General features: G+C 48.5%; 1 protein-coding gene and 1 long non-coding RNA gene across 2 annotated transcripts in view; both read right to left on the bottom strand.

Moving 5' to 3' along the window:
• LOC308112060 overlaps positions 1 to 660 on the bottom strand; it is a 3,038-nt gene extending 2,378 nt beyond the window's left edge. The window contains exons 1-2 of the long non-coding RNA XR_013935469.1: positions 552 to 660; positions 329 to 383 (exon numbers count right to left, since the gene is read on the bottom strand). This is a non-coding gene — a long non-coding RNA (uncharacterized lncRNA). The remainder of the gene's footprint in view (positions 1 to 328; positions 384 to 551) is intronic.
• A 416-nt stretch (positions 661 to 1,076) lies between these two features.
• Positions 1,077 to 14,689, bottom strand: ciz1b (cdkn1a interacting zinc finger protein 1b; the record flags this gene model as incomplete). Its single annotated transcript, XM_080466511.1, has 8 exons — positions 14,587 to 14,689; positions 11,427 to 11,485; positions 11,278 to 11,342; positions 11,057 to 11,182; positions 7,932 to 8,026; positions 7,761 to 7,854; positions 5,228 to 5,332; positions 1,077 to 1,175 (listed from the first exon to the last, which is right to left on the bottom strand). Coding segments are annotated over exons 1-8 (699 nt in total), but the record flags the coding sequence as incomplete, so codon positions are not given.
• Between the last annotated feature and the right edge of the window lie 662 nt (positions 14,690 to 15,351).

Genomic DNA, 15,351 nt, shown 5'->3' with positions numbered 1-15,351 from the left:
TCACTCTGTCACCCCATCACTCCGTCACCCCATCACTCCGTCACTCTGTCACCCCATCACTCTGTCACCCCGTCACTCTGTCACCCCATCACTCTGTCACCCCATCACTCTGTCACCCCATCACTCTGCATTCCATCACTCCATCACTCTGTCACCCCATCACTCCGTCACCCCATCACTCCATCACTCTGTCACCCCATCACTCTGTCACCCCATCACCCCATCACCTTGTCACCCCATCACTCCGTCACCCCATCACCCCATCACTCTGTCACCCCATCACTCCATCACTTTGTCACTCCAGCACTCCGTCACTCTATCAACGCACCAGGTGAAGCAGCATGATTAGCTCCGCCTCCTCCCAATTCCAGTTGGTCCTCAGTCTGTAACAACATGTCATCCTCTCAGAACAATTAACTCTTTGTGTGTGTGTGTGTGTGTGTGTGTGTGTGTGTGTGTGTGTGTGTGTGTGTGTGTGTGTGTGTGTGTGTGTGTGTGTGTGTGTGTGTGTGTGTGTGTGTGTGTGTGTGTGTGCGTTTGCGCTCGCTCACCTTTAACACTTGGTCCTCCACCCCTTCTTCAGCTACTTCTACTCCCTCAACCTCCTTCCCCTCCTCCACCTCCTTCTCCTCTACCTTCTTCTCCTCTACCTTCTTCTCCACCTCCTTCTCCTCCTTGCCCTCCTCCACCTCCTTCTCCTCTACCTTCTTCTCCTCTACCTTCTTCTCCACCTCCTTCTCCTCCTTGCCCTCCTCCTCCACCTCCTTCTCCTCTACCTTCTCCTCCTTGCCCTCCTCCTCCACCTCCTTCTCCTCTACCTTCTTCTCCTCTACCTTCTCCTCCTCCTCCTCCACCTCCTTCTCCTCTACCTTCTCCTCCTTGCCCTCCTCCTCCACCTCCTTCTCCTCTACCTTCTTCTCCTCTACCTTCTCCTCCTCCTCCTCCACCTCCTTCTCCTCTACCTTCTCCTCCTTGCCCTCCTCCTCCACCTCCTTCTCCTCTACCTTCTTCTCCTCTACCTTCTCCTCCTTCTCCTCCTTCTCCTCCACCTCCTTCTCCTCTACCTTCTCCTCCTCCTCCTCCACCTCCTTCTCCTCCCTCCCCTGCTGCTCCCCTTCGAAGCAGCCGACTGCATCCACAGTGATGAGCTCCTCCTCCTGAGCATCCTGCTGCACCTGGAGGAGACGGGTGTAGAATCAGAGCTCAGGTGGAGGTCCTGCTGAGTCCAGCATGCGTTAATTAGAATTTTAAATGTCATTTTAGTCTTAGTCACTCATCCAAGAATTAGATTTAGTTAAAGTGCTACTTTGGAAATGTGTTGGTCTCCTTTTGAAGTATTCTGACAGTTTAGTTGTACTGCAATACATTTTGCAGAAGGATGTTTGAGATGGAGGTAAAACTGCAAGGTCAGCAGACCTGTACCCGGGTTTGGTCTCAGACCTGTACCCGGGTTTGGTCTCAGACCTGTACCCGGGTTTGGTCTCAGACCTGTACCCGGGTTTGGTCTCAGACCTGTACAACACATTGAATTCTTTTCCGACTGGATGTTCCTTTACTGTGAAAGTGAACCTGTCTGGAACCGTGGTCTGTTCTGACGGAGTACAGGGACAGTCTGAGTCTGTTCTGACGGAGTACAGGGACAGTCTGAGTCTGTTCTGACGGAGTACAGGGACAGTCTGAGTCTGTTCTGACGGAGTACAGGGACAGTCTGAGTCTGTTCTGACGGAGTACAAGGACAGTCTGAGTCTGTTCTGACGGAGTACAGGGACAGTCTGAGTCTGTTCTGACGGAGTACAGGGACAGTCTGAGTCTGTTCTGACGGAGTACAGGGACAGTCTGAGTCTGTTCTGACGGAGTACAGGGACAGTCTGAGTCTGTTCTGACGGAGTACAGGGACAGTCTGAGTCTGTTCTGACGGAGTACAGGGACAGTCTGAGTCTGTTCTGACGGAGTACAGGGACAGAGTCTCAGTGTGATGGAGGGGGAAGAAAGAAGGTTCTACCGTCTGAATTATTCCATCATCATATCATCATAAGAACTCCGTCACTTCAAATAAGATTCCAGACATGAACCAGAACCCTGCTCCGTGTAGCACAGCACCACCTCTGGTACCATGTCCCTAACCCTAAACAGCTGGAGTTCACCCCTCTAACACCGTCACTGACCAGGGAACACAGAACAGAAAACGTCAAAGTTCCTAAGATATGTAAGCGTTCTATATTCAGGGTGAAGGCTAAATGAAATCTTCTGACATTTCCTCCAACCAACAACGTGTCTTATTAATCCCTCCGGAGCAGGTTAACTCCCGAGTCTATCTGTGTCTGTTAACCAGAACTCTCAATAACTAATGAGTTGATCTTCATAACGATTCTGATCACAGGAAGAACCCAGTAAATCTACTTTTTGCTTAATGCGTATTCCTTTTTGACCACAGAATACATCTTTTAATTTGAAAGAATTATAATTGATTCTATTATTATTTCAATTCCAATGACCAATAGAACCACTAGAACCACTAAACCACTGGACCACTGGACCACTAGAACAACTAAAGCACTGGACCACTAGAACCACTAGAACCACTAAACCACTGGACCACTAAACCACTGGACCACTCGAACCACTAGAACCACTAAACCACTAGACCACTAGAACCACTAAACCACTGGACCACTGGACCACTCGAACCACTAGAACCACTAAACCACTGGACCACTAGAACCACTGGACCACTCGAACCACTAGAACCACTAAACCACTGGACCACTCGAACCACTAGAACCACTAAACCACTAGAACCACTAGAACCACTAAACCACTGGACCACTCGAACCACTAAACCACTGGACCACTAGAACCACTAGAACCACTAAACCACTAGACCACTAGAACCACTAGAACCACTAGAACCACTAAACCACTGGACCACTCGAACCACTAGAACCACTAAACCACTGGACCACTAAACCACTAGACCACTGGACCACTAAACCACCGGACCACTAGAACCACTAAACCACTGGACCACTAGAACCACTAGAACCACTCGAACCACTAGACCACTAGAACCACTAGAACCACTAAACCACTGGACCACTCGAACCACTAGAACCACTAAACCACTGGACCACTAAACCACTAGACCACTGGACCACTAAACCACCGGACCACTAGAACCACTAAACCGCTGGACCACTAGAACCACTAGACGACTAAACCACTAGACCACTAAACCACTAAACCACTAGACCACTGGACCACTAAACCACTGGACCACTAGACCACTGGAACACTAAACCACTAGAACCACTGGACCACTAAACCACCGGACCACTAGAACCACTAAACCACTAAACCACTGGACCACTAGAACCACTAAACCACTAGAACCACTAAACCACTGGACCACTAAACCACTGGACCACTAAACCACTGAACCACTAGAACCACTGGACCACTAAACCACCGGACCACTAGAACCACTAAACCGCGGGACCACTAAAACCACTAAACCGCTGGAACACTAGAACCACTAAACCACTGGACCACTAGAACCACTAAACCACTAGAACCACTAAACCACTGGACCACTAAACCAATAGAACCACTGGACCACTAAACCACTGGACCACTAAACCATTAGAACCACTGGACCACTAAACCACTAAACCACTGGAACACTGGACCACTAAACCACTAAACCACTAGAACCACTAAACCACTGGACCACTAGAACCACTAAACCACTAGAACCACTAAACCACTGGACCACTAGAACCACTGGACCACTAAACCACTGGAACACTGGACCACTAAACCACTAGAACCACTAAACCACTAGAACCACTAAACCACTGGACCACGATAACAACTGGAACACTGGACCACTAGACCACTGGAACACTAGAACCACTAAACCACTAGACCACTGGACCATTAAACCACTAGAACCAGTAAACCACTAGAACCACTGGACCACTAAACCACTAGACCACCGGACCACTAGAACCACTAAACCACTAGAACCACTAAACCACTAGAACCACTAAACCACTAAACCACTAGAACCACTAAACCACTGGACCACTAGAACCACTAAACCACTGGACCACTAGAACCTCCAGTTTCCACCGGGTTCACCATGACAAGCTGCTCTTTAACACAGAGACCATGAGGCTGCTCCTGGAGCTGCAGGTTCTAGTGGAGCTGCAGGTCTGACCTGGAGCTGCAGGTTCTAGTGGAGCTGCAGGTTCTAGTGGAGCTGCAGGTCTGACCTGGAGCTGCAGGTTCTAGTGGAGCTACAGGTTCTAGTGGAGCTGCAGGTTCTAGTGGAGCTGCAGGTCTGACCTGGAGCTGCAGGTTCTAGTGGAGCTACAGGTTCTAGAGCAGCTGCAGGTTCTAGTGGAGCTACAGGTTCTCATGGAGCTGCAGGTCTGACCTGGAGCTGCAGGTTCTAGTGGAGCTGCAGGTCTGACCTGGAGCTGCAGGTTCTAGTGGAGCTACAGGTTCTAGAGCAGCTGCAGGTTCTAGTGGAGCTACAGGTTCTCATGGAGCTGCAGGTTCTAGTGGAGCTGCAGGTCTGACCTGGAGCTGCAGGTTCTAGTGGAGCTGCAGGTTCTAGTGGAGCTACAGGTTCTCATGGAGCTGCAGGTCTGACCTGGAGCTGCAGGTTCTAGTGGAGCTGCAGGTTCTAGTGGAGCTGCAGGTCTGACCTGGAGCTGCAGGTTCTAGTGGAGCTACAGGTTCTAGTGCAGCTGCAGGTTCTAGTGGAGCTACAGGTTCTCATGGAGCTGCAGGTTCTAGTGGAGCTCCAGGTCTGACCTGGAGCTGCAGGTTCTATTGGAGCTACAGGTTCTCATGGAGCTGCAGGTCTGACCTGGAGCTGCAGGTTCTAGTGGAGCTGCAGGTTCTAGTGCAGCTACAGGTTCTAGTGGAGCTACAGGTTCTAGTGCAGCTGCAGGTTGGACAAGGTTGTCCCACGAGACGTGGGGTCTCCAGGTGTCTTTTGAAATGCTTCTGTTTTTTAAGCTGAGCTAAATCCACAAGGTTCCGTCAGAAGTGTTGCTGGGTCACCTGACAAGCTGCTTCCTTCCTCTGTGTGTGTGTGTGTGTGTGTGTGTGTGTGTGTGTGTGTGTGTGTGTGTGTGTGTGTGTGTGTGTGTGTGTGTGTGTGTGTGTGTGTGTGTGTGTGTGTGTGTGTGTGTGCAGGGAAGGTGGGTTTCCTGACCTGCTTCTTGTGCTCTACAGACTTCATGTGCTCCACAAACTTTCTGGGCGTCCTGAAGGAACGTTTACACACCGGACAGAACGGTCGACATCGCTGCTTACACACCTGGATAACACACACACACACCTGGATAACACACACACACACACACCTGGATAACACACACACACACCTGGATAACACACACACACACACACCTGGATAACACACACACACACCTGGATAACACACACACACACACACCTGGATAACACACACACACACACACCTGGATAACACACACACACACCTGGATAACACACACACACACACACCTGGATAACACACACACACACCTGGATAACACACACACACACACACCTGGATAACACACACACACACCTGGATAACACACACACACACACACCTGGATAACACACACACACACCTGGATAACACACACACACACACACCTGGATAACACACACACACACACACCTGGATAACACACACACACACCTGGATAACACACACACACACCTGGATAACACACATACACACACACACACCTGGATAACACACACACACACACACACACACACCTGGATAACACACACACACACCTGGATAACACCCACACACACCTGGATAACACACACACACACACACACACACCTGGATAACACCCACACACACCTGGATAACACACACACACACACACACACACACCTGGATAACACACACACACACACACACACCTGGATAACACACACACCTGGATAACACACACACACACACCTGGATAACACACACACACACACTTGGATAACACACACACACACACACACACCTGGATAACACACACACACACCTGGATAACACACACACCTGGATAACACACACACACACACACACACACCTGGATAACACACACACACACACCTGGATAACACACACACACACACACACCTGGATAACACACACACACACACCTGGATAACACACACACACACACACACACACACACACACACACACACAGACACCTGGATAACACACACACACACACACACACACCTGGATAACACACACAACCTGGATAACACACACACACACCTTGATAACACACACACACACACACAGACACCTGGATAACACACACACACACACACACACACACACACACACACACACACACACACACCTGGATAACACACACACACACACACACACACACCTGGATAACACACACAACCTGGATAACACACACACACACACCTGGATAACACACACACACACACACACCTGGATAACACACACACACACCTGGATAACACACACACACACACCTGGATAACACACACACACCTGGATAACACACACACACACACACACACACACACCTGGATAACACACACACACACAGACACACACACACACACACACAGACACCTGGATAACACACACACACACACACACACACACACCTGGATAACACACACACACACACCTGGATAACACACACACACACACACACACACCTGGATAACACACACACACACACCTGGATAACACACACACACACACACACGCACCTGGATAACACACATCTGGATAACACACACACACACACACACACACCTGGATAACACACACACACACACAACCTGGATAACACACACACACACACCTGGATAACACACACACACACACACACACACCTGGATAACACACCCACACACCTGGATAACACACACACACACCTGGATAACACACAACCTGGATAACACACACACACACACACACACACACACACACACACACACACACACACACACACACCTGGATAACACACATCTGGATAACACACCCACACACACACACCTGGATAACACACACACACACCCACACACCTGGATAACACACACACACACACACACCTGGATAACACACAACCTGGATAACACACACACACACACACACACACACACACACACCTGGATAACACACATCTGGATAACACACCCACACACACACACCTGGATAACACACACACACACCCACACACCTGGATAACACACACACACACACACACACACACACACACACACACACACACACACACACCTGGATAACACACACACACACACACACACCCACACACACACACACACACACATCTGGATAACACACCCACACACACACACACCCACACATCTGGATAACACACACACACACACACACACACACACACACACACCCACACACACACATCTGGATAACACACACACACACACACACACACACACACACACACACACACACACACACACACACACACACACACACACACACACACACACACACACACCCACACCCACCCACACCCACACCCACACCCACACCCACACACACACCCACACACACACACACACACACACCCACACACACACATCTGGATAACACACCCACACCCACACACACACACCTGGATAACACACACCCCTACACACTGCCAGCTAACCTTGACCCCTGACCTTTGACCCGATGCTCACCTTGTGTTGGTTCGTCCGCCGGTGGACGATGACGTTGCCGCTGAAGTGAGCCTGACAGGTGTCACACCAGCGCGGCGTTTGAAGAATGCGCCCCCTGCTGGAAGAAAACATAGTGTCCAGGTCTGGGTCTGGGTCTGGGTCTGGGTCCAGGTCAGAGATGATAGAGTTTACCTGTGCAGAGGAACACGTGTGTTCTGACTGATGTGTCGTGTGACTTCCTGCAGTTTCTTCAGGTGTTCTGGTCCTGACATGTGGTCCTGAAAGACCTGGACCACAACGGTGGGGGTGGGGGTTAGTGATGAATCAGTGGAGGTTGTCTCACCTGCAGCACTGACATGGTAAATGGACTCATTTACATATATATATATATATATATGTGTGTGTTATATATATATAGATATAGATATAGATATATACAGTATAGTATGCTTGATGATTCACACTGAAGCATCAAAACTATGAATCAACACATGTGGAAATATATACTTTACAAAACAATGTGAAACAAGTGAAAACAGGCCTTATATTCTAGGTTCTTCAAAGTATTACTGCTCTGGATACACTCTGCATTCTCTTGATGAGCTTCAAGAGGTAGTCCCCTGAAAGGTCTTCACTCCCCAGGTGAGCCCTGTCAGGTGTAATAAGGGGGATTTCTTGTCTTCTAACTGGGGTTGGGACCATCAGGTGTGTTGTGCAGGAGTCAGGTAGATCCACAGCTGATAGTCCTCCTGAAGAGTTAGAATTGGTATTATGGCAAGAAACAAGCAGCTACCGTATTTTCACGACTGTAAGGCGCACATAAAAGTATTTTCTTCAAAATGTGCGGCGCGCCCTATGGTGCAGTGCAGCGCGCCCTATGGTGCAGGGCGCCCTATGGTGCAGGGCGCCCTATGGTGCGGCGCGCCCTATGGTGCAGGGTGCCCTATGGTGCGGCGCGCGCTATGGTGCAGGGCGCCCTATGGTGCAGTGCGCCCTATGGCGCAGGGCGCCCTATGGTGCGGCGCGCCCTATGGTGCGGCGCGCCCTATGGTGCAGGGCGCCCTATGGTGCGGCGCGCCCTATGGTGCGGCGCGCCCTATGGTGCGGCGCGCCCTATGGTGCGGCGCGCCCTATGGTGCGGCGCGCCCTATGGTGCAGTGCGCCCTATGTGTGTGTGTTGTTGTTGTAAAGCGGACGTAGTAGGGAACACCATGAGAACGTTAAAGGGGGAAGTGTGGGCGTGGAACCAGCACCCTATGAGCAGGTGCACCTTATGTGTGTGTTAAATGCAGTAATGGCACACATAACTGAGACTGCACCTTTTAGTCGTGAAAATACGGTAAGTAAAGAAAAAGGAGTGACCGTCAGTACTTTAAGAAATGAAGGTCAGTCAGTCACAAAAACCATCAAGCTACAAAGGAACTGGCTCACATGAGGACCCCCCAGGAGAGGAAGACCAGGAGTCTCCTCTGCTGTGGAGGACAAGTTATCCGAGTCACCAGCCTCAGAACTGGCAGGTTAACAGCAGCTCAGATTAGAGAGCAGGTCAATGCCACACAGAGTTCTAGCAGCAGACACATCTCTAGAACAACTGTGAAGAGGAGACTGTGAATCAGGTCTTCATGGTAGAAGAGCTGCTAGGAAACCAGTGCTAAGGACAGGCAACCAGCAGAAGACACTTGTTTGGGCTAAAGAACACAAGGAATGGACATTAGACCAGTGGAGATCTGGGCTTTGGTCTGAAGAGTCCAAATCTGAGATCTTTGGTTCTTTGTGACAGAACAGGTGACCGGATGGACTCGACATGCCTGGTTCCCACCGTGAAGCATGGGGGAGGAGGTGTGATGGTGGGGGGGGGCTTTGCTGTTCACACTGTAGGAAGGAATACTGAACCAGCATACTGAACCAGCATACTGAACCAGGATACTGAACCAGGATACTGAACCAGCATGGCTGAACCAGGATACTGAACCAGCATGGCTGAACCAGCATACTGAACCAGCATACTGAACCAGCATACTGAACCAGGATACTGAACCAGGATACTGAACCAGCATACTGAACCAGCATGGCTGAACCAGCATACTGAACCAGCATACTGAACCAGCATACTGAACCAGGATACTGAACCAGGATACTGAACCAGGATACTGAACCAGGATACTGAACCAGCATACTGAACCAGCATACTGAACCAGGATACTGAACCAGGATACTGAACCAGGATACTGAACCAGCATGGCTGAACCAGCATACTGAACCAGCATACTGAACCAGCATACTGAACCAGGATACTGAACCAGCATACTGAACCAGGATACTGAACCAGGATACTGAACCAGCATACTGAACCAGGATACTGAACCAGGATACTGAACCAGCATACTGAACCAGCATACTGAACCAGGATACTGAACCAGCATACTGAACCAGCATACTGAACCAGGATACTGAACCAGGATACTGAACCAGGATACTGAACCAGCATACTGAACCAGGATACTGAACCAGCATACTGAACCAGGATACTGAACCAGGATACTGAACCAGGATACTGAACCAGCATACTATTCCATCCGCTTTGCGTTTAGTTGGACCATCATTTATCTTTCAACAGGACAATGACCCCAAACACCCCTCCAGGCTGTGGAAGGGCTGTTTGACCAAGGAGAGTGATGGGGTGCTGCACCAGATGACCTGGCCTCCACAGTCACCGGACCTGAACCCAGTGGAGATGGTTTGGGGTGAGCTGGACCGCAGAGTGAAGGCAAAAGGGCCAACAAGTGCTAAGATCTCTGGGAACTCCTTCAAGACTGTTGGAAGACCTTTCAGGGGACTACCTCTTGAAGCTCATCAAGAGAATGCAGAGTGTATCCAGAGCAGTAATACTTTGAAGAACCTAGAATATAAGGCCTGTTTTCACTTGTTTCACATTGTTTTGTTAAGTATATAATTCCACACGTGTTAATTCATAGTTTTGATGCTTCAGTGTGAATCTACAATGTCCATAGTCATGAAAATAAAGAAAACTCTTCGAATGAGAAGGGGTGTCCAAACTTTTGGTCTGTACTGTACATATATATATATATATACATATATATATATATATATATATATATATATATAGCTGACAGCAGCTTATGGTTCATCACATTCACCCACACACACTCTCTCTCTCTCACACACACACACACACACACACACAATTGGCAAGGCACTGTCACTCCAATGGGGGCAGTTTGGGGTTAAGTGTCTTGCCCAAGGACACTTCAGCATTCAGCACTCCGCCCACAATGACAGTGTGGAGGTTCTCTCACCTGCAGGGAGTCACAGGTGAGGTTACAGACATGGCACTGCAGTCCAACACGCCGCTCTGTCTGTCCAAACTCTCTGCTCTGGCTGCTCTGCTGGATGGTGACGGTCAGCGAGCCGACGCTTTGCAGCTGCAACACACATCACAGAAGCAGCTCACACACACACACACACACACACACTGATGCAACAGGCGTCTGAGGCCGCTGGGCGGAGCTTTCATCACCTCTGCTGACCTGCTGCTGTCTGTATCGTGCTCTGCTGCCCCCTGCTGGTCAAAAACAGCAAAACCTGACACATACACACATTATTAAACTGCTGGTCCTCCCACAAACTTGACCAATATGCAAAACATGACAATCAATACACCTCCACCTGAATCACATGACCGCAGGAGCTCATCCTGATTGGTTTGAGCTGCGACATCATCATTTCTGTAGAAAGCAGATGAAAAACAAATGTCAATGCAAAATAAAGCAGTTCAGCTGGACATCTCCTTGTTCACTCCATTAAGGTCCCTTCATCCTCCATAAGAACAAGACCAAAGTTCAGCACTCCGGGGTCCTGCCCAACAAAATGACCTCATTTCCTTCTTCCAGCTTCTGGCTGAAGAAACTAGTTTGGGCTGTTCCAGCCGTCCTGGCTGTTCTGTGTAGGAGCTGCTCTGCCTAAACTTCTGCTCTGCCGTGTGCTGCTCATGTGTTCCAGCTCGCTAATGAACATCAGTCTTATTTTAACCATATTTAGCTTGTAACCTCTCTACTGTAGGAGCGCCGCAGCTCCTTAAAATGTGGGAGTGCAGGCTTACGTGATGCACCTGAACGCATCACGAACAGCTGTCAGCTCCTGGAGTTCAAACCAACCAGCATGGCGCTCTGACAGAGCTCTCTTTATTACTGGAGCAGTTCAGAGGAATGGGGTTCTGAAAGCTCTGGAAGACAGAAATATACTGTGCAGTTGAGGGGCGTGGCCTGCTGTGAGGGGGCGTGGTCTGCGGTGAGGGGCGTGGCCTGCGAGTTCAGCAGCTTCTTATGGGAGTATGAACCGTCCTGCAGAAACAGCTTTTTGTTCAGTAGCTGGCTGAGTCACTGCTGAACCTTCTTCTTCTTCTTCTTATGGCTTCAGAAAGGAGGATGGAGGAGCCTTTAGACCTGTCCCCTTGTTCACTATATTAGACCTGTCCCCTTGTTCACTATATTACACCTGTCCCCTTGTTCACTATATTACACCTGTCCCCTTGTTCACTATATTACACCTGTCCCCTTGTTCACTACATTACACCTGTCCCCTTGTTCACTACATTACACCTGTCCCCTTGTTCACTACATTAGACCTGTCCCCTTGTTCACTATATTACACCTGTCCCCTTGTTCACTACATTACACCTGTCCCCTTGTTCACTATATTAGACCTGTCCCCTTGTTCACTATATTAGACCTGTCCCCTTGTTCACTATATTAGACCTGTCCCCTTGTTCACTACATTACACCTGTCCCCTTGTTCACTACATTACACCTGTCCCCTTGTTCACTATATTAGACCTGTCCCCTTGTTCACTACATTACACCTGTCCCCTTGTTCACTACATTAGACCTGTCCCCTTGTTCACTATATTAGACCTGTCCCCTTGTTCACTATATTAGACCTGTCCCCTTGTTCACTACATTACACCTGTCCCCTTGTTCACTACATTACACCTGTCCCCTTGTTCACTACATTACACCTGTCCCCTTGTTCACTACATTAGACCTGTCCCCTTGTTCACTACATTACACCTGTCCCCTTGTTCACTACATTAGACCTGTCCCCTTGTTCACTATATTAGACCTGTCCCCTTGTTCACTATATTACACCTGTCCCCTTGTTCACTACATTACACCTGTCCCCTTGTTCACTACATTACACCTGTCCCCTTGTTCACTACATTACACCTGTCCCCTTGTTCACTACATTACACCTGTCCCCTTGTTCACTACATTACACCTGTCCCCTTGTTCACTACATTACACCTGTCCCCTTGTTCACTACATTAGACCTGTCCCCTTGTTCACTACATTAGGCCTGTCCCCTTGTTCACTACATTAGGCCTGTCCCCTTGTTCACTACATTACACCTGTCTCCTTGTTCACTACATTAGACCTGTCCCCTTGTTCACTACATTACACCTGTCCCCTTGTTCACTACATTAGGCCTGTCCCCTTGTTCACTACATTACACCTGTCCCCTTGTTCACTACATTAGACTTGTCCCCTTGTTCACTACATTACACCTGTCCCCTTGTTCACTATATTAGACCTGTCCCCTTGTTCACTACATTACACCTGTCCCCTTGTTCACTACATTAGACCTGTCCCCTTGTTCACTATATTAGACCTGTCCCCTTGTTCACTACATTACACCTGTCTCCTTGTTCACTACATTAGACCTGTCCCCTTGTTCACTACATTAGACCTGTCCCCTTGTTCACTATATTACACCTGTCCCCTTGTTCACTACATTACACCTGTCCCCTTGTTCACTAGATTACACCTGTCCCCTTGTTCACTACATTACACCTGTCCCCTTGTTCACTATATTAGACCTGTCCCCTTGTTCACTATATTAGACCTGTCCCCTTGTTCACTACATTAGACCTGTCCCCTTGTTCACTACATTAGACCTGTCCCCTACATTACACCTGTCCCCTTGTTCACTAGATTACACCTGTCCCCTTGTTCACTACATTACACCTGTCCCCTTGTTCACTATATTAGACCTGTCCCCTTGTTCACTACATTAGACCTGTCTCCTTGTTCACTATATTACACCTGTCCCCTTGTTCACTAGATTACACCTGTCCCCTACATTACACCTGTCCCCTTGTTCACTAGATTACACCTGTCCCCTTGTTCACTAGATTACACCTGTCCCCTTGTTCACTATATTAGACCTGTCCCCTTGTTCACTACATTAGACCTGTCTCCTTGTTCACTATATTACACCTGTCCCCTTGTTCACTAGATTACACCTGTCCCCTTGTTCACTACATTAGACCTGTCCCCTTGTTCACTACATTACACCTGTCCCCTTGTTCACTACATTACACCTGTCCCCTTGTTCACTAGATTAGACCTGTCCCCTTGTTCACTAGATTAGACCTGTCCCCTTGTTCACTACATTAGACCTGTCTCCTTGTTCACTATATTACACCTGTCCCCTTGTTCACTACATTAGACCTGTCCCCTTGCTCACTATATTAGACCTGTCTCCTTGTTCACTACATTAGACCTGTGTTTCCTTGATCACTACATTACATACTCTACACTACATACACCTGTGTGGTGTAAAATCGCCCTTTTGTTGTTGTTTTTTAACAAACTTGAATTCATCACATTTACAAGTGAACTTTCTTTGTTCCCACATTAAAAATAACTAACACACAAAGTGTTGAGTTGCTCAGTTTGGTAACCGAACGTATCTTGTGGGTTATCTGAGCCCTATTAAGTCTTGATTTATTCACAGAAAGAAAAGAAAGACGAGCAGGAAGAAAACAAACCTCAAAAGAGACGATTTCATATCGAAGTCTGGCACTGAGCATTCGGAGGCTAACATGCTAACGACTTCCCTCTTTCACTGTTTATCACCAAGGTTCGGCTGCACGGTTACATTATCATCACACGGAGATTATTAAAATCATCATTGGAGTCATATAAACATCGTAATTCCAGAGAGAACGTTCAAACAAAGAGAGTTTAACTCACAGCAGCGCTCAGCAGAGGCTAAAGCGAAGCCTAACGTTAGCAGGGAGAGTGCCGTAAAATGCTCTGTCGCCTCCTGCAGGCCGGGAGGTAGAACTACAGGCCTGGAGAACGCTCCATAGACATAATAAAGAGTAGACGAAGACGCCGGTTCGACCACTACTGCCATAGACATATACACTTAGACGCCTCACAGACTGGCAGGAACATACGTCAGTGCGTCCGCCATCTTGGGAGGGGCATTTGTCAGAACTTCAGCAACGATACCGCATCATGGTTCTGCTTTTGGTTGTACAAACAGACAAAATCAGGACAATGGACAGCGTGGGATTACCTTCCACAGGGAGGACAAACATATTTATTGTTGTTGTCGTTGTGTTTAGCTCATATAACATTAACTTGGGACATAGATGAGCTGGAGCCGTGGTTCTCTCTAGTCCCTGGCTGAAGCTCGCCCTCAAACAACAACAACAATATCAAGGTCTATTGGGTTCATCTAACGGAGGCTATTTTAGTTACAGTGTGGAGAAGATTACATTTATAAAGAAATGAGTGTCTCAGAA

The sequence above is a fragment of the Lipophrys pholis genome (assembly GCF_963383615.2).
Source record: "Lipophrys pholis genome assembly, chromosome: 7".
Taxonomy (NCBI): domain Eukaryota; kingdom Metazoa; phylum Chordata; class Actinopteri; order Blenniiformes; family Blenniidae; genus Lipophrys; species Lipophrys pholis.
Note: the sequence above shows the minus strand (reverse complement) of the source record. Positions and strands in the feature narration are given on the sequence as shown.